The sequence below is a fragment of the Microplitis demolitor genome, chromosome 4 (genome assembly GCF_026212275.2).
Source record: "Microplitis demolitor isolate Queensland-Clemson2020A chromosome 4, iyMicDemo2.1a, whole genome shotgun sequence".
Lineage (NCBI taxonomy): Eukaryota > Metazoa > Arthropoda > Insecta > Hymenoptera > Braconidae > Microplitis > Microplitis demolitor.
Window position 1 is genome coordinate 6,519,783 of NC_068548.1, and position 22,081 is coordinate 6,541,863.

At 28.6% G+C, this 22,081-nt stretch overlaps 4 protein-coding genes across 4 annotated transcripts in view; 1 reads left to right on the top strand and 3 right to left on the bottom strand.

The window, feature by feature from the left end:
* Window positions 1-15,928, bottom strand: part of LOC103580624 (disintegrin and metalloproteinase domain-containing protein 10) — a 99,438-nt gene extending 83,510 nt beyond the window's left edge. Inside the window, exons 1-3 of the mRNA XM_053738679.1 lie at window positions 15,832-15,928; window positions 15,495-15,526; window positions 7,088-7,157 (exon numbers count right to left, since the gene is read on the bottom strand). Of these exons, the coding sequence (XP_053594654.1) occupies window positions 7,088-7,157; window positions 15,495-15,526; window positions 15,832-15,928 (199 nt within the window). The remainder of the gene's footprint in view (window positions 1-7,087; window positions 7,158-15,494; window positions 15,527-15,831) is intronic.
* Window positions 10,352-14,738, bottom strand: LOC103580807 (abl interactor 2). Its single transcript, XM_014440366.2, has 4 exons — window positions 14,644-14,738; window positions 12,190-13,147; window positions 11,461-11,712; window positions 10,352-11,352 (listed from the first exon to the last, which is right to left on the bottom strand). Exons 2-4 carry the CDS (start codon window positions 13,121-13,123, stop codon window positions 11,189-11,191), a joined length of 1,350 nt encoding a protein of 449 aa, XP_014295852.1. The 5' UTR covers window positions 13,124-13,147; window positions 14,644-14,738; the 3' UTR covers window positions 10,352-11,188.
* Window positions 15,929-17,090: 1,162 nt separating the features above from the next.
* Window positions 17,091-18,400, top strand: LOC103580808 (uncharacterized). Its single transcript, XM_014440365.2, has 3 exons — window positions 17,091-17,220; window positions 17,304-17,420; window positions 18,198-18,400. Exons 1-3 carry the CDS (start codon window positions 17,175-17,177, stop codon window positions 18,347-18,349), a joined length of 315 nt encoding a protein of 104 aa, XP_014295851.1. The 5' UTR covers window positions 17,091-17,174; the 3' UTR covers window positions 18,350-18,400.
* Window positions 18,401-18,534: 134 nt separating this feature from the next.
* On the bottom strand, window positions 18,535-21,513 carry LOC103580810 (PRELI domain-containing protein 1, mitochondrial). The gene is made up of 4 exons (XM_008562698.3): window positions 21,324-21,513; window positions 20,730-20,899; window positions 20,020-20,233; window positions 18,535-19,583 (listed from the first exon to the last, which is right to left on the bottom strand). The coding sequence occupies exons 2-4, from the start codon at window positions 20,819-20,821 to the stop codon at window positions 19,185-19,187; spliced, it is 705 nt and encodes a 234-aa protein (XP_008560920.1). The 5' UTR covers window positions 20,822-20,899; window positions 21,324-21,513; the 3' UTR covers window positions 18,535-19,184.
* Between the last annotated feature and the right edge of the window lie 568 nt (window positions 21,514-22,081).

Sequence of the window (22,081 nt, forward strand, 5' to 3'; positions counted from 1 at the left end):
TTTAAAAAAATTTTTAAATTCATCAAAATATTAGAAAAAATTATCAAAAAGTTGGTCACTGTTAAAAAAATCGGTCTATCGGTTGACCCTGCGGGCCAGCCCCAAAACTTCCCGCTATTTTCGAGCTTCTTAACTTCAAAAATATTGTTGTGAATACATTTTCGAGCTCGAAAATACTTTGGTATACCTTCGTTTTAAAAACAAGTTAGATGACATTATACGATAATCGAAAAAAACTATAAAGAGGAAGAGTTGGTATGATTTCAGACAAATTTTAGTAGATTATATTTTTATTTATCCGGAAAAAAAAAATTTTGTTATTTTTTTAACTTTTCAGTGCCGATATCTTTTGAACTAATTAACCGATTTTGACGTTTGAGGTGGCAATCTGTACGTTTTCTTAAATTCTAGATCTGATAAGAATGTGAAAGCGGTCGATTCAGCTGTCTTGAAGATATTTGGAAAAAACCGTTTTTTACCATTTCTTTCTCCAACGATATCTCTCGAACAAATTAACTGATTGAGGTGGATAAGGCGGCAATCGACGCATTTTATCAAATTCTAGAGCTGATTAGATTTTGGCGTCGATCGTTCACTTCGTTTCTGAGAAATCAATAAAAAACTTTAAAAAAAAATTTTTTTTTTTTTTCGTAATTCGCCAATATTTTTTAATCTACTTGATCAAATGATCTGAAATTTTCAGAAAATTTGATGGCCAACAAGCTCTTTCGATTGCCGTCTTAAACTTCCAAATCGATTCATTAGTTAAAAAGTTATAGATCATTCACATACACACACACACACGCGCGCACACACACATATCGACACACGCACACACACACACACACACACACACACACACACACACACACACACACACACACACACACACACACACACACACACACACACACACACACACACACACACACACACACACACACACACACACACACACACACACACACACACACACACACACACACACACACACACACACATCATTCTGAAAATAGTCAGAATAGCTTCCTAGGACCTCAAAACGTCGACATCTAATGAAATTTCGATTTTCGCAAATCGGGGTGAAAACAATAACTTCCCGAATTTTTTGAAAATTATCGATTTTCCTAGCGAGAAGTTAAAAAAATCAATTGTGTGGTGAGATGGTCGTATATAAAGGAAAGGGAGGGGAGCGAAACAGGGTAGGTTAGGCAAAACCGGGTACCCCCAAAATTTTATAAAAAAAAAAAATTATATTTTTTTAATGTTTTCTGAAGATTCCAAAATTTTTTTCATTAATATAATTGGAAATTATTTTGCATATTTTTTGTTAAAATTTTTTAAAAATCAAGTCTCAGTCGAAAAATGTTAATGGCTTTTGTTTTGTGATAAAAACCAATAAAACTTATTTTTCTTTCTTTGCATCGAATAATTGTATAAACTGTAATTTTTCTTTATTTCAAAAATTACTTACAAAAAAATTTAATTTATTTAATATGCAGAAATTTTTTTTTTTCATCTTTTTTAGGGGGTACCCCGTTTTGCTCCCCCCCCCCTTCTCCTATAGAATTCTGTATTTAGAGTTGGAGTTAAATTCTTATGAGCTAAGATAGTCATTGATAAAAAAATATTAATAATGAGGTAAATTGGTCATATGTGAGAAATTTAATTATAGTGGGGTAAATTGGTCGTGTGTTAAATAATAATTAAAATAGGATCTAAATAAAAAAATATTAATATTAATTAGTGCTTTATCTCACAAATACGAAACATATGACTATATATATATACATATAAATTAACAATGGTCAAGTAAATAAATTTATAGGACATATTTTTTGTTTAGTAAATGTTCTAGCACGAACAGCGAGCACACCAGAACAAAATTTTCGATGGCCTCGTTGGCCCCTATCCTATTTAAACACACCCACATTCACACAAATACAAAACCCCGATCAAGTACAATCGTAAATTTCAATTTATTTGTACGCAAACAAAATAGATGCTTCTGCAAAAGCTAAAACCCCAACGCCTCTATGCAAACACACTTAAACACTCGACTATTAAACGCTTAAAAAAATCTATTTACTTTTTAAACCCTCTCATTTTATTTATTTATTTATTTATTTATTTATCTCTGTTTTGAATCCGTTGGAATTTTTTAGAAAATTTTACTCTAGCAAAAAATGATAGATGATAAACATTAAACATAAATGCCTATAAATTATTTAATTGAAGATATTAAAGATGAATTATTGCAGTTATATATATAAATATATTTATGTAGCAGAAGAACGGCCAAAAAATGGAGAAAATAATTGGTTATAGTGTTGTAGAATCCTACTGCCAGTGACATAAATTTATGACGTATGACTGTGATATATGGGCGTGAGATTTTTACATAAAGACTATATATATTTATATATATAGGCGATTTTTATTCAATTATAATTAATTGGTTTTTATATGCGGACCAAAGTTAATAAAATTTATTGAGCCTTTTCAAATTTTAGGCAAGACCCGAAAAATGTACGGCCATTTTTAAATATACAGGAAAGACGGGGCAAAATGAGGCAAATAAAAATTTTTTTTAAATGATAAAGTTGATAAATATTTATCGAAGATTCGTTGGTTATTTGGAAATTCAATAGAATTTTCAAACCAAATTTAATTGTGTGAGGTAAGATGAGACGACTTGTAATTTTTTGAATTTTTTTTTGCGAATATTTGAACGAAATGAAAATTTGGGAGTGAAATGGGACAGCTAAAAAATTTTTTAAAATGAGAAAAAAAATCTGGAAACCGGTTAACCCTACGGTCCAGTCCGGAAACTTCCCAAATTTTTAAAAATTTTCAATTTCATTAGCGGGCAGTTAAAAATTTTTGAATTTAATTTTAAGGCTTTTATAAATCTTTGAGTAAATTAAAATTTCTCGGGAAAAATGGGAAAGCGTAAAAATTTTATAACGCGAAAAAAAAAAATTTGAATTAATAATTTTTGATTTATCTTAAATTTCTTAAATTTTTTCTAGCAAAATAAAGAATACAGGTAAAATAAGACATCGATAAAATTTTATGAAAAATTTTTTTTGTTACGTTCCTATTTTTATGAAAAATTAAAAAAATAATATTTTGCCAAAAAAAAAAAATACCAGAAAATTTTCCAATTGAGTAATAAATTAAAATTTTTTAAAATCGTATTTAAACTTTAAAAAAATATCAAGACCATATAAATTATTTTTGTATACTCAAAAAAAAAAAAATATCAACCCTTGAATTAATATTAAATATTCAAATAATAATTAAAATACTTAAAAAAAATGTATCCAATCATTTATAATAGCTTTCAATCATCGGTGTTGATGTTAAAAAAAAATATACGAGGACGTTAAATTTTCGTCAAACGCAATTGGGGTCGTCGGTGATCCGTGAAAAATGTATCTCGCTCCCTTCTTCAATCATATCAACGTGATATTGCTCTCTATACCACTCTCTACTCTTTACTCTCCACTCTCAACTCTATACTCTGCAATATTCAAACTACCCGATGAATTTATATCACACAAGGGGACAATATGATGCTCTGCTGATCGCACTGCAGTATCAACCCACCGTGACGCCTTTTCCTCCCTTTCACTCTGGCCCTCTACTTCTAGCCCCCACCCCCGCCCTCACTAACGAAAAAAAAATAATAACACTCATTTAGTGAGCAGCGTAATTGATTAATTCTGCGTGTAAGTGATATGTAAATTTCAATATTTTTTTTTAAATTTAAAAAAATTTTTTTTTTTTTTTTTATGAGAAATAAAAAGAATTTTGATTTACTGGAAGTTTATTTTTATATTCATTCAACACTGACTTTTTAAACTTTACATTTAAAGCTGAATTTTTATTATTTTTTTTTTGTTATTTTTATACGCATATATAAACAAGAACCATTTATCGTCAGCTGGCGTACGCCCCAACGATTCAACGGCTTTTATCGCGTTCGCGCGTTGAATCACACTCTTTCAACCTCACCCACCCCTGGCCTAAAACCCACAGTTTTCACAAGCCTTTTCTCTATTTTTCTTTGTCCTATTCTCACTTGTGAAACCAAAAAAAAAAAAAAATTCTTTTGTCTTTAAATCCATTGGATTTTATTAAGTTTTTTATTTCTCTTGAGATAAAAATAGTGAATAAGTTGAGTTGGTTGTTGATAAGAAATAAAATAATATATTTTGGTTAATTCTATGGAAAATTTCATGAAAAATGAGTACCCACATCGATACTTATGGATTATTAATATAGATTTTGAAACTTTTATATATATGACAAAAAGGATTTTTTAGATTTTAAGTGTATGTTGTAGGTACTCATTTGAAAGGGCATTTAAATTTCTACAACAACACAGTATTCATTTTATTGAAAATTTTGAAATTTTTCTTTTTTTTTTTTTGGAATGAAAATGGAAAACTGATTTTAATCGCAAATTCAATGGTGCCTTCTTATATCAAGAAGACCACATTTATGCAACATTCATTATATCGTCTGCAAAATGACATAAAAAAGTTTTCAAAAAACTAACATTTTAATTTTGAAAAAATAAGTGAAATTTTTCTATTAATAATTTTATAAAACTTTAAAAAGTAACTGGTAATAGTTGTATGAGGACAAATATGAATATCCTGACATATTTAAGAGCTTTAAAAAAAATACTCAAGATTTAAATTTTAAAAGAAGAAATTTCCGAATGCAGAAATCTTAGCAGCCATTAACTCACTTCGTATCGTGCTTTTACACCCTCCGGTTTCCTCAATTCGCTTTTTTTCTTTCTCCCTTCTTTATTCTCTTCCTCGAACTTTAGCCCGTTTAGTTCCTCAAACAGCTGAGTCGATTGATTGGAACATGTCGGAAACGTTTGGCTGCGCACCAGCCGAGCATTCTGATTTATCATCTTCATGATCTGGCTATTAATCCTTCTTCAGAGAGAATTGCACTATTTCCTTTCCAGCCCTCTCAACTGATGGAGGATTCACATTAAAAAAAAAAAGAGTAATCTATTCTACAAATCCTCCTACTTACGATTTCGGAAGATCTTCAAGATTATTCCGTCTTTTTAATTCAATTAGAGTATTTCACACTTTTTTACATACGTAAGTGCGATGATTAGAAAAAACTGACAGAATCCTTTTTCTTTTTTTTTTCTTTTTTTTTTTTTTGCCTACGAAAGAGATTTTATAACTTTCGGAGTTTATTAAACGCGTGATGGAGAGTGTATTTTATGTCATGAAAAATAATGGATTTTTAAGATTTATAGGTGAGTAAACTATTAATAATGTCTGTGAGTATGTAGCGTGACATGACTAATTATTAGTAAAAAAAAAAAAATGGCTATCAAGTGAAGTGTTCAAGGTTTTGTTTTTTATTTTAGGGATGAGAATTGTCAAAAGTGGAAATAAAAGTGGTAGAGGGGTTGGGAGTTAAAAGTTAACCCTGAAATGGTGACTCTGAGGACTCATAATTGAGATTTGATAAAGAATTTCATTGTTTGATGACCGTAAGTCGGTTTTCTGGCATAAAACTAGTGGTTCGAAGGACCAAAAGTTATTGAAAGAAACTGGGAAATGTTTTTAAAGTAGAAGGAAGTGATTGTAACGAATGTAGAATTGTCCGGATGTAAAATATTCCAATGCAATTATGTAAACTGATGAAGATTTAGTTTTTTATTTTTTGACAGGAGTTTCAAAAGTGACAGGGAAAGGGAGAGGGGGGAGGGTCAAAAGTAAGACATGGAATTAGGACTTGGAGGACTGATGATCTAGATTTGATAAATATTTTTTTTTTTTTGATGAACGCGTTGGCTTTCTGGGATATTTCTAGTGGCTCGAAGGACCAAACGTCATTGAAAGAGACTCGTAAATTTATTCAAAGTGATGGAAGTAAATGAATTCTTTTTCTGTGTATCTATATATTGATTAAATTTATCATCAAGTTCTTCTACTATTGTCATTAAATTCATCACTTTATCCCCGAAGCATCAATTGATTCGAATGTCTTCCCGTCACTTGTTTAACGCTTTCAGTTGACGTGTAAAAATAGGGGAAAAAAATAAATATACAATAAAAATAAAAATAAGTACAATGTGGATTTAGAAATTGAAACACCTTTCCAATGATTCCTTGTCTGTGTTCATTCACTTTGTACGTGATCCTGGCTGCGGTTTAATAGAATACTACTGTACACTCTGTCAATGTATATGTATGGACATATAGAATCTTATTTTCAGTAGAGTATAGTTTGTAAAGTATAGAACGTATTGAAGCTCTTCAAAAGCTCTAGCTGATGTCTACGTGCTTGCTTTTGTTTTCCTTGTATACCAGTTCGTACTTTATACTACTGACTATAGTGTGCAATACAAGATAGATAGAGAAAGACAATGTGTGTATGTGTGTGCAGGTAAATGTGTGGATAAGTGTATTTGTGTTTATTGTGAGAAGCGTAAGAAGCTTCGCTACTTGAAAGCCAACGAAGGAAATTCAATATCGTTTGCTGTGTGAAGCTCAAAATTGAAGATGATGAAAATTGAAATAGTCGTGCTTTTTATGGATTTTATTTGTTATTAAATAACAGTTTTAACAAAGGAGTTAAAGCAATCATCTGAAAAAACGATTTTTCAAAAACTTTTTCAAGAAATTCGTTTGATAAAGACTACATATTAAGATAATAGTGAAAAAAAATTTTTTTAATTTTGAGATTAAAATCTTTACTCGGGGAAAAATGAGCAGGGTAAATTTTCTATATGACTTCTCTATAGATTTTTAAATTCTCTTTTGAACGAGTACCCACAAGCCTACACTCCAAAAATTGTCAACCCCTCTTTTGATATATTTTTTTCATATATATGATATATGTGCATCTGTATAAATATGTCTTATGGGTACTCATTTTTCATAAAATTTCATCTACAACCCAAAAAATATCGATATCCACTTTTCATTGACCCAATTCTCGAAATCACAAATAATCCAGCTACCAAACATCCGATGGGTTGCGAATTCGAATCTCAACCACTACGATTTATCAAAAAAAAAAAAAAAGTACTCACCAATTTTTTTCCTTTGAAAATTCAGCTCTCCTGTTCTCTCTTCGCTCCACTTCCCCAAACACCTTCCGACCTAATAACAATAAAAATTAATTTTATCGACACTGTTGTGGTCTCTAACGGCCGGAGCTATCTCAACGCGGCGGACCCGAAAATGTCCATTTTATACCCATATCAAGCTTTTAATTTCCGTTATACAACTCGGGCTTATATACCGGATTAAAGCCGACAGATTACAATCTCACATAAAAAATGAATAAACTTTTTTATATTTATTTTTACAATAGAGATTTTTTTAACCGAAAAGGGTTCAGATTTTTGTTTGATAAATAAAATGATAAATGGATTTTTTTTCGAATGAAGAATAAATATGTATATACATATATATTTTATATATTTTATTTATTATTGGAAAGGCAATATTTCTCAATTTGAATATAGTAACACGCCCCTCAATTTAGAGTGCTTTATATACATCCGGGTATCAAGTAAATATCCCTCTACATATATGTATTTAATATATATATATATATATATATATATATATATATATATATATATATATATATATATATATATATATATAGTATAGATTCTAAAGGGGCAGTACATGCTCGGCGTAACATAAATTCATGTCAGCGGGCATCCTGTCAAATTAGGATAACGTTTACATTAAACCAACCTGTACATGTGTTTAATACCCACTATACACGATATATATATACATGTATATTATGTATGATTATATATGTAGATTAGTCAGAAGAGATCAATATAGATAATGGGATATTGTTTAGTGGATAACGTACTTAAATCTAAAGGAACTGATTTTATAATTAAGACTCTGATTTTGGGGATAGAGAAGATTTGGGCGCTAAGGGGTAGGAAGAGATTAATTGATAGTATTTTTGAATTCTGGATGGAATTTCCGGTGGAATGAATAGTCGCATGACTATATTTGGAGGAGGTTGTATATACGTTAATGTAGGGCAGAAGACCATTTGTGGCCACTGCTCCATTTTTGGACATTTAATACCTTATTTTAGTTAATGGAACATTATAAAATAAAATTTCCATTGTAACAGTGTGAGAAAAGTATTTTTGTAAGCATTTAAAAAATTAATTATGCGTCTCTTACAAATTATTTTATTTTAATTTTTCAAGTGCCCAAAACTGGCCGAAAATTATATCGCTACCCGACGAAAAGAATATTTTGATAGAAAATATGGGATGATTGATCTCATTTGAGAGCAAATTTAGAAATCTAAGAGGTAGCTCTGCTTTAAAAATCCGATAGATTCTTATAGCTATATGTATGACCCTATACTTAACTATACCACTTCTCAGTCATTCTTATAAAATCTCTATGGAAATTTATGAGAATCTATTGAATTTTATGAGTTTTTCTAAACAGGAAAAGGATTGAAAAATTAGAAATGATGAAATTTGGAGGAATTATTTAATTGATTGCTAGTTATTTTGAATTACTTATTAAGCCACGTGACCAGAAGAAATAAATTGATGAATTTTGTGTACAGGAATTGATCTTTTCTATGAAATAATTACTCATATGAATATATTTAAAAAAAGGCCATTCGGCAGCCGAAATGGAAGTAGATTTCATGATATTTATATGTATAAATAAATATATATGTAAAAAGTGTATAAGCAGAATCAGAGGTATTGGGAAAGCCACAAAAAAGTTTTTTTGAACATCATCAAAAACAAATGCAATAAAAAAATTTCATTTAATGAGTAGTAAGATAAGTAATTTCTTTAGTCTAGGCATCTATACAGTAGGGTGCTTCGTTTCCGGCGAAAGTATTTTTTTCATGGCTCATCAAGCAAAATATTGTTTTTTATGCTAAAACAAAAATTCCTGCCAAGTTTGAGCTGACATTCAGCTGACTCAGCTGCATTTTATGATATCGACGCGATTTTGATCGCAAATTGCAGGACGTTTGGTGTTCTTCAAAAGTGTCCATAGTAGCTTAGCTGTAATTCCAGCTGTTTCACTGATGTCCGCTGAGGAAGTCATTTTTCGTAGCAAATTGATCTTTGTTGGCTTGCAGAACGTAAACCAATGAATTCACACAAAAAATGTGAAGGGGAATTTTATAGGAAATTTTATTCCCTTCAAAAAAAGTCATATAAGTCAAGTCGCTAAAGTCCATAGTTTCCGAGTTATAGGAATTTTAATAATTTAAAAAATACGATAGAAATTGTCATTTTTTTTAATATTATATTTTTTAAATTATTAAAATTCCTATAACTCGGACACTATGGACTTTAGCGACTTGAGTCACAGGGCTTTCTTTGAAGGGAATAAAATTTGCTATAAAATTCCCCTTCACATTTTTTGTGTGAATTCATTGGTTTATATTCTGCAAGCCAAGAAAGGTCAATTTGATACAAAAAATGACTTCCTCAGCGGACATCAGTGGAAAAGCTGGAATTACAGTTAAGTTACTATGGGCACTTTTGAAGAACACCAAACGCCCTGCAATTTGCGATCAAAATCGCGTCGATATCATAAAATGCAGCTCAGTATTAGAAAGTCAAGAAAAAAGTAATTTAAGTTGCGTGTATTTTAAATGGGAAATCTTGGAAATCAAATGGAAAGTACTTAGGATTGGAATTAAGAGCTCAAACTTGACAGGAATTTTTGTTTTAGCATAAAAAACAATATTTTGCTTGATAAGCAACGAAAAAAATACTTTCGCCGGAAACGAAGCACCCTAATGTATAAGCATGAAAATTAAAGCTTATTTAAAGAGCTTTCAAATGCATTTGGAAAAAACTCGATAAGTTGTCACATTCAAAAGTTATTGAAGAAAGAATCAGTAAAAATATGAATTTTTGACATTTAAGAAATGCTATAAGTTCTAAACTAATTGACCGACTTGGCTCATCTTCGATCTTGATCTCAAAAATCATCTACAGAAAATGTGTGCTGAGTTTCATTGAGGTCAGTTAAGAATTGTGGTCATGAATACAAATGCATTAGCTACATTTCTATGAATTCTACTAGAAAGTTATATATATATCATGTATATATAAATGTATGGAAATAATGTATTATATATATTTGAAACCTAGGACTGTGATTCCACATTCGAAAGCTAAATTCCAAACCAATCACTTCACAAATAAAAAATTATCAAAAAAAAAAACACTCATCTTAAATAATCAAAAAAACTCAAATTTCAATTATTCAAACTTTATTAAATAATTACAAAAAAATTCAATTAAATATTTTCCAATATTTCATAAATACTTTTTCCACTAAAAAGGTACAAATATTAAATATTAATAATTACAATTTTTTTTTACTTCAGCTTATAATTATTTTTAAAAAAATTGTAAAATTACACATACGGACTAACTTTTTATAATATTTTTTAGCAAAGTCTACAAGCTCATAATTCATTATCTCGATTATTATTTTTTTTTATTACAATAATATGTATATAAGGGTGATCGTTAAAAATTAAATTTTCTCAGGCGCCCCATAAAAAGCTTCATTTTAGTGAAGTGGGTGAGAGATTTGTTCTTTTAAGTAAAAAGAACACGTGCCTCAGGATTAACAAAGTTCATTTTTCAATAAAATTGCGGTTTTTTATAAATATCTCATGAAATATGTAGATTAAAACAAAAAATCATAGAAACAATTTTGTAGGAAATTAAATTCTTGACAAAAAAGGTCATATTCATTTTTTTTATAAAATGTGTATTTACGAAGATCCTTCAAAAAAACTTTTTTAGATCTTATCAATTGACAATCTAAAGGATTACAAATGTTAAAAATTTCGAGGAACACATTTTCCCCACAATTCCCCACGTATTTTTTCACTAAAAAGAAGCTTTTTATGGAACGTCTAAGAATATTTAATTTTTAACAACCACTCTAATATATATATGTATATATCAAAATTGCGTACTTAGCAAAAAAAAAATTTACCATTAGCTGAATTATTTGCAACATCAGCATCTTTGATATTTTTGTAGAATAAATTTAACGAGATTCAGTCGATAATAAATTTATATCAATCGACAAGAAAGAAGTAATTTTTTTTTTTATTTTTTTATTTATTATTTTTATTTTTAAACACAAGGTTCAACATAATTGCCTGGAAATAGTCCAGTAATACCATCCATGACACCTTCCCACCATCCATCATCATTTTTCTTCAATACATAAATAACGCAACTTTCTTGAAAGCTTAATTCATCTTCTTTATCGGCGTAATAATCATAAATTGCTACCACTGTGATAATTTAAATAAAAAAAAAAAGTTTAATTAGAGTGATAAATACATTTTTTTTTTTTTTTAGGGTAACTGAGTTAGAGGAAGGGGTTGATGAGTGATAAGTACCTTTCTCAATGTAATTTTTGGGAACCCAGCCAGGAAGATCATCTTCGTCGGGTACGATTGGCATTATGGCGCTAGATTGGGGCGGACGTCCAAACTGCGGGTGCTCCTCTTGTTCTGGTGGGGGTGGTGGTGGCAAGGGAGGACTACTGGCACCGCTACCACGGCTTAATTGGTGTGAGAGACGGTGTGGTAATGTGTGGTGACCTGTAAATTCGCCTAGGTCTCCGCCAACGACCAGTGGTGACGGTGGTGCTAAATTTATGATAATGCCGAGGGTTACTTTTTTTTTGTGGTGGTAGAGTCGTTTTTTTTTTTTTTGGTTTGAGATACGGGATAGTGGAGAGTAGAGAATTTACTGAAGAATGAGTACCCACAACGATACTTTTGGATAATTAGATTTTTCTTTATTTTTAGAGAATTATTTTTGAAAATAAAAAATTTTGACACTTAAAAAAAAAAACTAGACTGCTAAATTTTGTGTGAGTGACAATTTGATCCTAGACAAAAAAAAAATTAATTTCCATCAACTCTATTTAGTAGAGTTTAAAAATTTTTCATGAATGAGTACGAACAACACTAGCTTTAAAAAAAATTTCTAAAATATATTTTTCAAAAATTTTTTTTTCCAACTCCAAACCCCGTACTGTGGGTACTCATTCCACCGGAAACAACGTTCTCTACCAGCTCTCAAACTCAAAACCAAAAAAATGATCCCTCCCTTAAACTTACGTGGCATATGAAGCTCCTGTATATAAGACCCAGTGACACTAGGAGGCGCAGGAGGTGGTATCTGCGGGTGGCTCTGTAACGGATGTACCGTACCGACTTGTGGAGGCGCAGAGTGTACACTATTAACGCTATTATTAAGATTAGAATTATTGTGAGCCAGCGTAGTGGTGTGAGCATGAAGAGGCAGAGTACTGTAACCAGGGCCTCGTTCCCGTCTCGGATGTCCCAGAGGATAATTGGGCGCATAATGACTCGGTACTTGTGGCGGAGCAACTGCTGGCGGAGTTCTATATTCTCTTGATCCCTTGCTCAGCGTTCCAGTTCTCGCGACTTGCGGCGGAGTCGGAGGTTTGGTTGTAGGAGCCGGACCAACCATCGCTGCAGTGATTCCTGAATTTGTTGAAGTACCGCCCAAACTTTGAACACTTCCCTGACTACTACCTCGCTGTTTACTTCTCGGAGTACCTCCGCTTCTCACTCCATGACCAATTTCATCTAAAGTTGTATAGTCAATGCTTTTACGTACATATTTTATTGGTTTTTCCGGATTTGCGGGTGCGATTATTTTGTATTGTCTTGTTGTCATTTTATTTGCCGTAAGAACTCCGATCTCACGACGAGCAACTTTCTCTTTGTGTATCATTACCGTCTGGGCAATATGGTTCATCTGACTTTCCATTTCATTTAGTTGAGAAGTCTGAAGATCCAGCAGTTGGAGAAAATTATACGCGAGAGTATTGATCTGATACGCAACGCTGGCAAGTGATTGAGTTGTAAAATTTTTAGTTTCTTCTAATGCTATTCGCTTGTTTTCAGCTTGAAAATAATTCGCTTCACAGTACTCGGCGACTCGCTCAAGGTTTGTGTGACTGTCGGCTAAATTACTACGACCCTCCGGTATATCTTGACGGAGTAATGCCGCTAATTCAGCCATTTTTATTATTTTTTATTTTTAGCCCTGTAACAATTGATTAAAAATTGAAATTATAAGCTAGAGCTGTTGTGATTTTTGAGCTTTGGTGATTCGAAATAAAGTTTGAGGAAAATTATAACTGGGATTGGATTCGGATAAAGATTTGCTGAAGTTTGAGTACCCACATCATGGGGTTTGAAAAAGTCAAAAATTGGGAATTTTAGAAAATTTAAAAAAGATAAAAATTTTTTTTTGGAAAAATGAAGACGTCGAAAGGATAGACAGTGTAGCGGCGAGTAAAATGAGTATCCACATCAGTATGTTTGCGTGGAAAATATAAAATATATGTATATAAATGATTAATTAACGAACTTTTATATGTACTTACATATTTTTTGAATATAATGATGTGGGTATTCGTTTGAAAGAGAATTTTATCAATAATTCGGCGATAGTAAACATTTAATTAAAAAAAAATTGTACAGAGTATTAATTACAACATTTTAATTAGAGAATGGAAATTTGATTTTAAAATATCGATGTCAGTACTTATTTTACTCGTTACATATAATAGATAAATATCAAATTAATTACAAAATTAGAATATAATTTCAAAAAGTTGTTAAATTAACAATAAAAAAAAAAAAAAAAAGAGGAAAATTCAATCAACAAATGACTGGAATGTACATAAAATTGTACCATATCGATGTGCGGACTCATTTTACTCGTAATTTTATCAAGCTCTCGAATATCAAATTTTTTTTTGCAGAAATGTGAGTGAATAAATAATTTAATTAACGAATAAATGGAATGTGCACACATAAAATCGTACTATATCGATGTGAGTACTCGTTTTACTCGGAATCGTATCAAAAATTCAAATGTAATGATTTTTTTTTTTAAACTTTATTTATGGTACTGAAGTTAGCCGACGTCTAATAATTTTTGGATTTTTTTTTAACGATAAATTATTAAAAAAAAAAAATATTTTTAAAAATTGCACTCATTGATTTTTTAATTTTCTACATGTGCATATTTTTAGCTTTGTTTTTTTTTTTTTTTTTTTTTTAATTAATTTGTTGAAAAAAAAAATTCCGAAAATTTGAACTTCAGAATCATAATTCATCTTACTCAAAAAAAAAAATTTTTTTTGAAGTAAAAAATATCGGCTGCCCAATTTCAAAACACAGTAACTGACAAAAAAATTTTTTTTGAAATATGCATCGAATCAAGTTCACGAGACTCTATTGGAACTAAAAATACTAAAAAATTGATTTTGAAAAATTTGTCAGTTCCTGTGTTTTGAAATTGGGCAGCCAATATGTACCTGCTTTGTATGAGTATATATTTTTAAAAATAATTGTCAAATATTTTTTCAATTTATTTATTATAAATACGGGCGTCAAAAAATTAGACAAGATGGAGTCTTATTGTTGATAAAAAAAAATTATTTCTTACTTGATGTTCATAAGCCAAAGTATTATTTAAATGTCAAAATTTAGGAATAAAGAATGTAAGAAAAATATATATTTATTACTTACTTATTGTATTTGTGAATATATATAATAAATTATAATTACAGTCGCAACATTGTCACACCTACTCCACTCCTGTATCACTTAGAACACTTCACTTAGTATATATATATATATACATATATATATATATGTATAGATATATAGAATAGTATACTATATTACAGAGTTTTTTATGTATATTCTGCACTAACTGTAGAGTATATTCGATTTCGAGATAAAGCAATTCGAGGATTCGTCGATAGATTCAAAGTTTAAATTTTATAAAATGCGCGGCAGCACTTGACGATTTTTGAATTTCGCGGGCAAAATTCTGTATTGTCGATAAATTCAAAATTTTATTATTATTAAATTATTATTATTATTATTATTTAATAATAATAATAATAATAATAGTAATAGTCATAATAATAATAATAATAATAATAATAATAATAATAATAATAAAATTTTTGTAAGATTCATTTAAAATTAAATTTACATGAGTGTAATGTAGTAGACATCAAAAAAATTTTAAGTTATAAATAAATAGAGTAAATAATTTAGAAAAAAAATATTTATAAAAAATGCACTTATTAATTGTTAAATTTTTTAAATGGGCATTTTATTTTTAATTTTATTTTATCAATTATTTAGAGTGCATTCCGAAATACTCTGCAAGCAACTGTACATAGCGCATTTCGGAATGCACCTTTATTAATTATTCTTATTACTTGCACGGTAAATTTAAATATTTGAAAAATAAATGATTAAACATTGGAGAAAACTATAAACCTTACGTCGAAATAAAATGGCGGCAGAATATCATAGAAATATTTAAAATATTAAAAAAAAAACACTTGAGTATTTAAACAAACCTTGATGGAAAAATAATATGCAGAAGGGTGTCCTAATACACTTGGAGATTTAATTTAAATTGCCCCAAGTGTATTCCAGCTAAAGAAACGTCACTTAACTGCTATTTCCCACCAGACAATGCCAGATGATTTTGCTCAGGAACTTGGAGGTTATCAGCATCAGCAAATCGCAGCACTTTACACTAACACTAAACACTCAACACTTAACGACACACCATACACTTTGCACAATTAAAATTTTACAAACACTACACATTTTAATTAAACAGTTACTATGAGCAATAAATTTTATGGATAATTCCGCGAATTAACTACAATACTGTATTTCAATTTAAACGTAAAGAAGAATCTGGACTACTACTGCCATTGTCGATGATACTGGCTATCGCTATTGGACTGTCAGTTGATACAAAGCAATCGATTTTGCGATTCATTCTCTCGTCCCCCACTTTAGCAAAAATCGAACGTTAAATACAGTGACAACCGCTAGCGCCATCTTGGCGTGAAATTTCAAAAATGGAATTTAATAATTTTATTAAAATTTATTTGTGTCAATAATTATATTAATGTGACTAAAAAGTATGCTTAAAATTTTTTTATTCTCATCAATAATTTATTAATTATTCTTATTACTCGCGTGGTAAATTTAAATATTCGAAAAATAACTTATTAGAAATGGGAGAAAAATAAAAAATCGTAAATATAAACAAAACAGTGGCAGAATATGATAAAAATATTTAAAATATTAAAAAAAAAAAATGACACAAGTGTGATGTTACTACGTTGCACTACAGCTACATAGGGCGCGTTTCGGAATGCACCCTTACTCTGTTTATTAATAATTTTAAATTTCTCTGATTTTTGCTACGTTCACACTCATAAATTTATTCAACAATTACTGGATTTAAAAAAAGTATATGCATATATTTTTTGTAGAAAATGAAATTTGCTATAAATAATATAAAAATCATTTTGAAAAAATGATGTGGTAAATAAACCAGAATTTCGATTTGCAGAAAAAAAGAAGATGTAATGAACTTGCATATAAAAATTAGATATTTATTAGTTTGAATACAAATTTTGAATAAAATATTAAATTTAACTTACAACAAGTTAAGGAATGCTTTTTTACAGAAGATAAAATTTTGCAAATATTGATCTCAAAACTACTTTTATTTTATATTTTATAATACAAAATACTAATTCGAAGGTTCGTAAATTTCAAAAGGGTTTCTTCATATTTCAAAAGAATTAAATCAAATTTAAAGCTTAAGTATCAAATTTCAGGTGATGATGTATAAGAACAAATTTGTTTATAATTAAATTTCCTTCAAAAGATATTTCTAAAGTTTTTACCATGAAATAAATATTTAGAAAGTTGCAAGTCCTAAAAAGTAAAATTAAAGTCCAATTTATGAAAACTTCCATTTTTTAAATAAAATTTATTAAAAGATTTAATTAAAAAATAATTGAGTGAATAAAATTAAACTGAATAATGACTTAGATAAAAAAAAATAAGTAATTAAATAAGTTAATTTTTATGACTGACTACAAATAATAAATGTTATTGATAAGAAGATTTAATTATTATTGAGCTGAGTGTGTACCGAGTAAAGAGATAGAGAGTAAAGTACATGAGCTGGTTATATAAGCTTATCAATATTAAAAAACTAGAAAATTATGCTTGGTATATATTTATTTATATACTTATTGAGTATCTCAGACGGTAAAATATTTTTTTTTTTATAAATGTATATTTATTTTTTTTTTATAAATATATGTGTTCAAAATTGATACTAAAAATTTCAGGTAAAGCCACTGAGTGTCCTAAAGAGTGTCCGGATGAATATAATCCAATTTGTGTACGAGGAATTTCATATTCAAATAAATGTGTATTGTTACAGACGATTTGTAAAAATAAATTAGGTAATAAACGATTATTGTGAGAACTGATAATATTCTTCATGAAAATAAATAGTGTAGAGTTATAGACAATTCAATTTCGCGTTGTTTGAGTATAAACATCAATATGTTTTGTCTAGTAGTTTTATTGATAAAAAAAATTTTTTAAATCATGATAAAATGGGTCATGATACATCATGTGTTATTATGAATCAATATAGAGCCAACTCATTTTTTAAAATGATGATTTACAAAAATGGGATTTCTGGAGTTATCATGCACAATAATGTGTTATCTGATAATGAGTCGCCGGCCCAGACAATGAATCATCGTGCATGGTAACGTGTTATCGTGCATGATATTAAGCCACCATGCATGATAATGAGTTATCATTCATTATCATGAATCATCATGACAACTATAAATTATCATGAAATAGTGAAAAATTGATAATAAAAATTAGTGATAAAAATATCAATATTCATGATAACCATGAATTATCATAATTTATCATGCATGATAAGTCATAATTCATCATGCATCCTACCTGATTACCATTTAAAATGATTGATAATCATCAAACTTGATTACTTTTATTAACAACTTATCAACAAAATTATCACTTATTATGAAACCTGATAGTTGAACTATCATGAATTATGAGCTATCATGACATGATGATTATTGATGACTATGAATTTTATCAAAATATATTAATGTGGGTATTCATTTAAAAGGGATTTTAAAGAGGAGCAAAATCCAAACCTCAGAAAAATAAAAAAAAAATTTTTTGTTTTGTAGATGAGCAAATTCTTTCTGAAATTGAAAAATGCCCTTCGTATGACAGACAAGCAGAAGCAAGAGATAAATCCGTAGAAGCAATTGACAAAAATGGAGTAATATTTAGATCATTTTTTAAAGATCAAAGTAATAGCGAAGAAGCCGAGGAATAAAAATTAACGAATTTTTTTTTTTTGCTATTGTAGTTTTATTTATTTACATAATAATAATTACATGATACAATTACTGCTCTTTTAAAATTATAAGTACCGCCAATCTAAAGTAAAACATTTGATTTTTTTTTTATTTTATCATTCTAATTAATTAGTAAAAGGTAGCAACAATTTTAAATTAATTGCTATAATTATTAAGCGTACATTAATAAACTATGGTAACAATAACTTTACAAAAATGCACTTACTTTATATTTAAATCTAGTTAAAGAAAAATTCTGTTTAATACAGGAATGATTATTTTAATTTTATTTTAAGCAGCTGCAGAACACATGTCAATATAAGTTTTGGTTCAACCTTGTACTACATAAATTTTCAATGAAAATAATTTACAGAATATTTTAGAGCTTAAAATTCCCTGTCGAATGAGTACCAATAACGATGGGTTACGAAAAAAAATTTTCAAAAAGAAAATTCACAATTTCTCAAAAAAACACCCATGACATTTAAATTGGGGCTTATGGGTATTCATTTAAAAAGAAATTTTATTTTAAACATGATGCGAAAGTCAAAAGTCAAAATTATAAAATTTTGAATTTTTAAAAATTTTTTAATTTTGAGTATTGACTTGTGGGTACTCAAACAAAGAGAAATTTCTTGAACAACAAAAGCCTCGAAACCAAAAATAAAAATAATTGATTTACACCAACGAAATATAGACATTTTATCTCCAATAGTAATAAAAAAATTACGAGCTAAAATTAAATAGATCCCTAGTCATTAAAACCTCATAGACCACTTACTTAACTTACGATGAATAAATAAAGCCTTCAATTTATGATTGATTTGGCTGGCAAGCAGCATATACAGGCGCTGCTTTCTTCTTTGCCAAGTCTGTAGCCTTCTTTGCGGCATCTTTCATCTTTTCAGCTTTGTCTTGGAACGAGTGCTGCAAGTCTTCTGCCGCGTGGCTCAATTTTATCATCGATTCATCAAGAGTTAACTGCGCGAAATTTGGATTTATGTGAGCTGCAGTCGAGGGAAACATATTTGCCAATACAAAATTAAATCCACCAGTCATCTGATAGCAATTTTTTTTAAACCTATCCAACCCGAAGGCTTGAATCGCTCTACTGAACCCAAATACCGAACTATCGATCCATGCCGATCTGTGAGCCACCGTCCACTCCGAATTTTCATCAGATACTTTATAAGTTACTTTTTCAATTACACTCTGAAAAAAATTAGTCTTGTTATTAAATCTTCTTTTTTCTCTTTTCAAAATTATTTTTTAAAATTATCGTCAACAAAGTCTTAACGTTCACAAAATTTTGCGTTGTTTGAATACCCACATGACTATATTTAAATTTCAGGAAAATTTCCAAAAAATAAAAAAAAAAAATGAAATTTTTCATCAACTCAAAATATATCATTGTGGGTACTCATTTTAAAGAGCATGTAATTTTCTGAAAGACTGAGAAGTCAAAACAAAAAAAATTTTGAATTTTGAAAATTCAAAATTTTTTTTTGAAATTTAAACATAGTGATGTGGGTACTCGTTTGAAAGCTCGTCGAACGCAGATGAAAATTATGTAAATCAAGAAAATGTTCAAATAAATTTTTAGCAAATAATTGAACTTTTGACAGGGTGAATAAGTTTAAATACTCACCATTACTTTAGTGTATCCTAAATTACGTGTATAAGAAGTAAGTGTTTTTTCTTTCGGGTCGACGACAGTTTCTTCAACTATTTTAACAACATTTTTGCTGATAAATCTTTCTCCCCATTTGGGTACGCGATTTGTTTTAGTCAACAGACGCTTTGAATACAATTTACCGTCTTTTATTTCTCTTGCCACGGTATCTTCAGACAACACATGTGAACTATAATAATAGTAGAGTTAGAAATAATTACAATTACTACTAATTATCAAAAAATAATGATCATCTGAATAACTTTTATATCCTCAGTAGTTGTAATTAATGCAACAGCTCAATTATGGCATTTACAAAAAAAAATCATTGATTACTTTTTTATTGCAAATTTAATTTCCTACAATTTTCTTTCAGTGCATATTTGTCGTAACTCCCATAGTTCGTGTTTAATTTAAATTAAAAACAAATATATATATATAATTTCAATAATGATCTCTAGATTTATACTCCAAATGATTAAAATAAAAATTCCCCCTAAACTATCAAAAAAATCAAAAAATGACAAGAATACTTTTTTGTTGTAAATTTAATTTTCTACAAAATAATTTCTATAACTTATTATCGTATCTTCAAAACTAGAGCCATAGTTGCTACTCAAAAATCTTAAAGTGAAAATAAAATTAATTAAATTAATCAATAATTAAAAATAATAATTATAAATTACCTGTGAGGATTTGGATAACGTTTCCAAAATCCTTGAGCGACTTGACTCCAATTAAATTGAAAGATAGTACTCGTCTCATAATACTTAACCATTTTAAAAAATTAATTATTTAGCTAATTAATTAATTTATTTATTATTTTTATTTCAATTCAATTGGGAAAAATTCAGACCTAAAATGAAATAAATAAAACTTAATAATAAAAAAAGTAACTGCATTAAAAATTAATTAATAATAAAAAATTAATAATTAAAAATTATTTGAAACTCTTCAAATTATTTAATAATTAATGACATAAAATTACCAAATTATTGAATAACAATAATAATAATAAAATATAAATGTATTATTAATTATTAATGACAATTAATTACTGATAAAAATAAACTATTAAATAGTCTTGACCTAGTTTAACAATAAATTGCAACAATTTAATTACATAACTACCGCTCTCATTAAATTAAATAATCAAATAAATAAATATATTTAATGTTACTTAATTTTTTTCAATAGACAAGTAATTAATAATAATAATAATTATAATCGTAGTAATGGTCGTAGTAATAAATATGAACAATGAAAATAATAAAACTTACCTTTAAAAAAGATCACTTTGTAAAATAGTTCACATAACCTCATAAAAAAAATGAATTCAAAATAAAATTTGAATTTTTGTGTTTTCTGAGGATATTTATTTATAATTTTTAAATATATATAATGATAATAAGTTTGTAGTGAGTACAGAAATTTCGAGACCGATGGTTAGTTTTCATGGAATTGTTTTTTGTTATTGTTATCATTATTTTTGAGAGAGTGGACTTTATACCGAATGTAAATCAGAGAAGATAAAAGTTGCGAGCTCTGGTGATTTATTTTTTAACTAGAATAAGTCGGCTTTTAAATTAAATGTATGATTGACTTATTTCTTATGGGTTTTGTAAATAAATTATGGTAATTAAGGGTATTTTAGACAGTCCCCCTCCTCACTTTTTAAAAATATGCAATGACTTTTCACTGTCATAACTGTATAAAAATTTTATTAATTAATTAATTAATTAAGAAAAAAACCTTAAGACAATGAAAAGAAAGACAGCGTAGTTGAGATTTTCCTGCGATAGATTTGAAAAAAAAAAAAAAAAAGTACATATAGTTGATATTAATTGGGAGTTAAAGGAAATTTAGTAAATAAATTTCAGTAGAATCGTCATGCCAATATTGTAATTCGAAATGTCAAATTGTCCAAGCTAAAATGTATTTACTATATCTCGTTTAACTTTTAATTGATAACAACTTCCGGAAAAAAAATCAGCATGCATTGTGAGAAGCTTCTTTGAGACGAATAAATATTTATTAA

What these genes read in the sequence shown, in the direction of transcription:
- LOC103580807 (XM_014440366.2), bottom strand. Translation starts at nt 13,123, where the DNA reads ATGGCTGAATTAGCGGCATTACTCCGTCAAGATATACCGGAGGGTCGT. An exon ending in ACAGGAGCTTCATATGCCAC is followed by an intron (nt 11,713 to 12,189) that starts GTAAGTTTAAGG and finishes TCATAAATTTAG; the next exon opens with CACCACCGTCACCACTGGTC. An exon ending in CAAAAATTACATTGAGAAAG is followed by an intron (nt 11,353 to 11,460) that starts GTACTTATCACT and finishes AAATTATCACAG; the next exon opens with TGGTAGCAATTTATGATTAT.
- LOC103580808 (XM_014440365.2), top strand. Translation starts at nt 17,175, where the DNA reads ATGCTTGGTATATATTTATTTATATACTTATTGAGTATCTCAGACG. An exon ending in CTTATTGAGTATCTCAGACG is followed by an intron (nt 17,221 to 17,303) that starts GTAAAATATTTT and finishes TAAAAATTTCAG; the next exon opens with GTAAAGCCACTGAGTGTCCT. An exon ending in GATTTGTAAAAATAAATTAG is followed by an intron (nt 17,421 to 18,197) that starts GTAATAAACGAT and finishes TTTGTTTTGTAG; the next exon opens with ATGAGCAAATTCTTTCTGAA.
- LOC103580810 (XM_008562698.3), bottom strand. Translation starts at nt 20,821, where the DNA reads ATGGTTAAGTATTATGAGACGAGTACTATCTTTCAATTTAATTGGAGT. An exon ending in CGTTATCCAAATCCTCACAG is followed by an intron (nt 20,234 to 20,729) that starts GTAATTTATAAT and finishes CTATTATTATAG; the next exon opens with TTCACATGTGTTGTCTGAAG. An exon ending in TAGGATACACTAAAGTAATG is followed by an intron (nt 19,584 to 20,019) that starts GTGAGTATTTAA and finishes AATTTTTTTCAG; the next exon opens with AGTGTAATTGAAAAAGTAAC.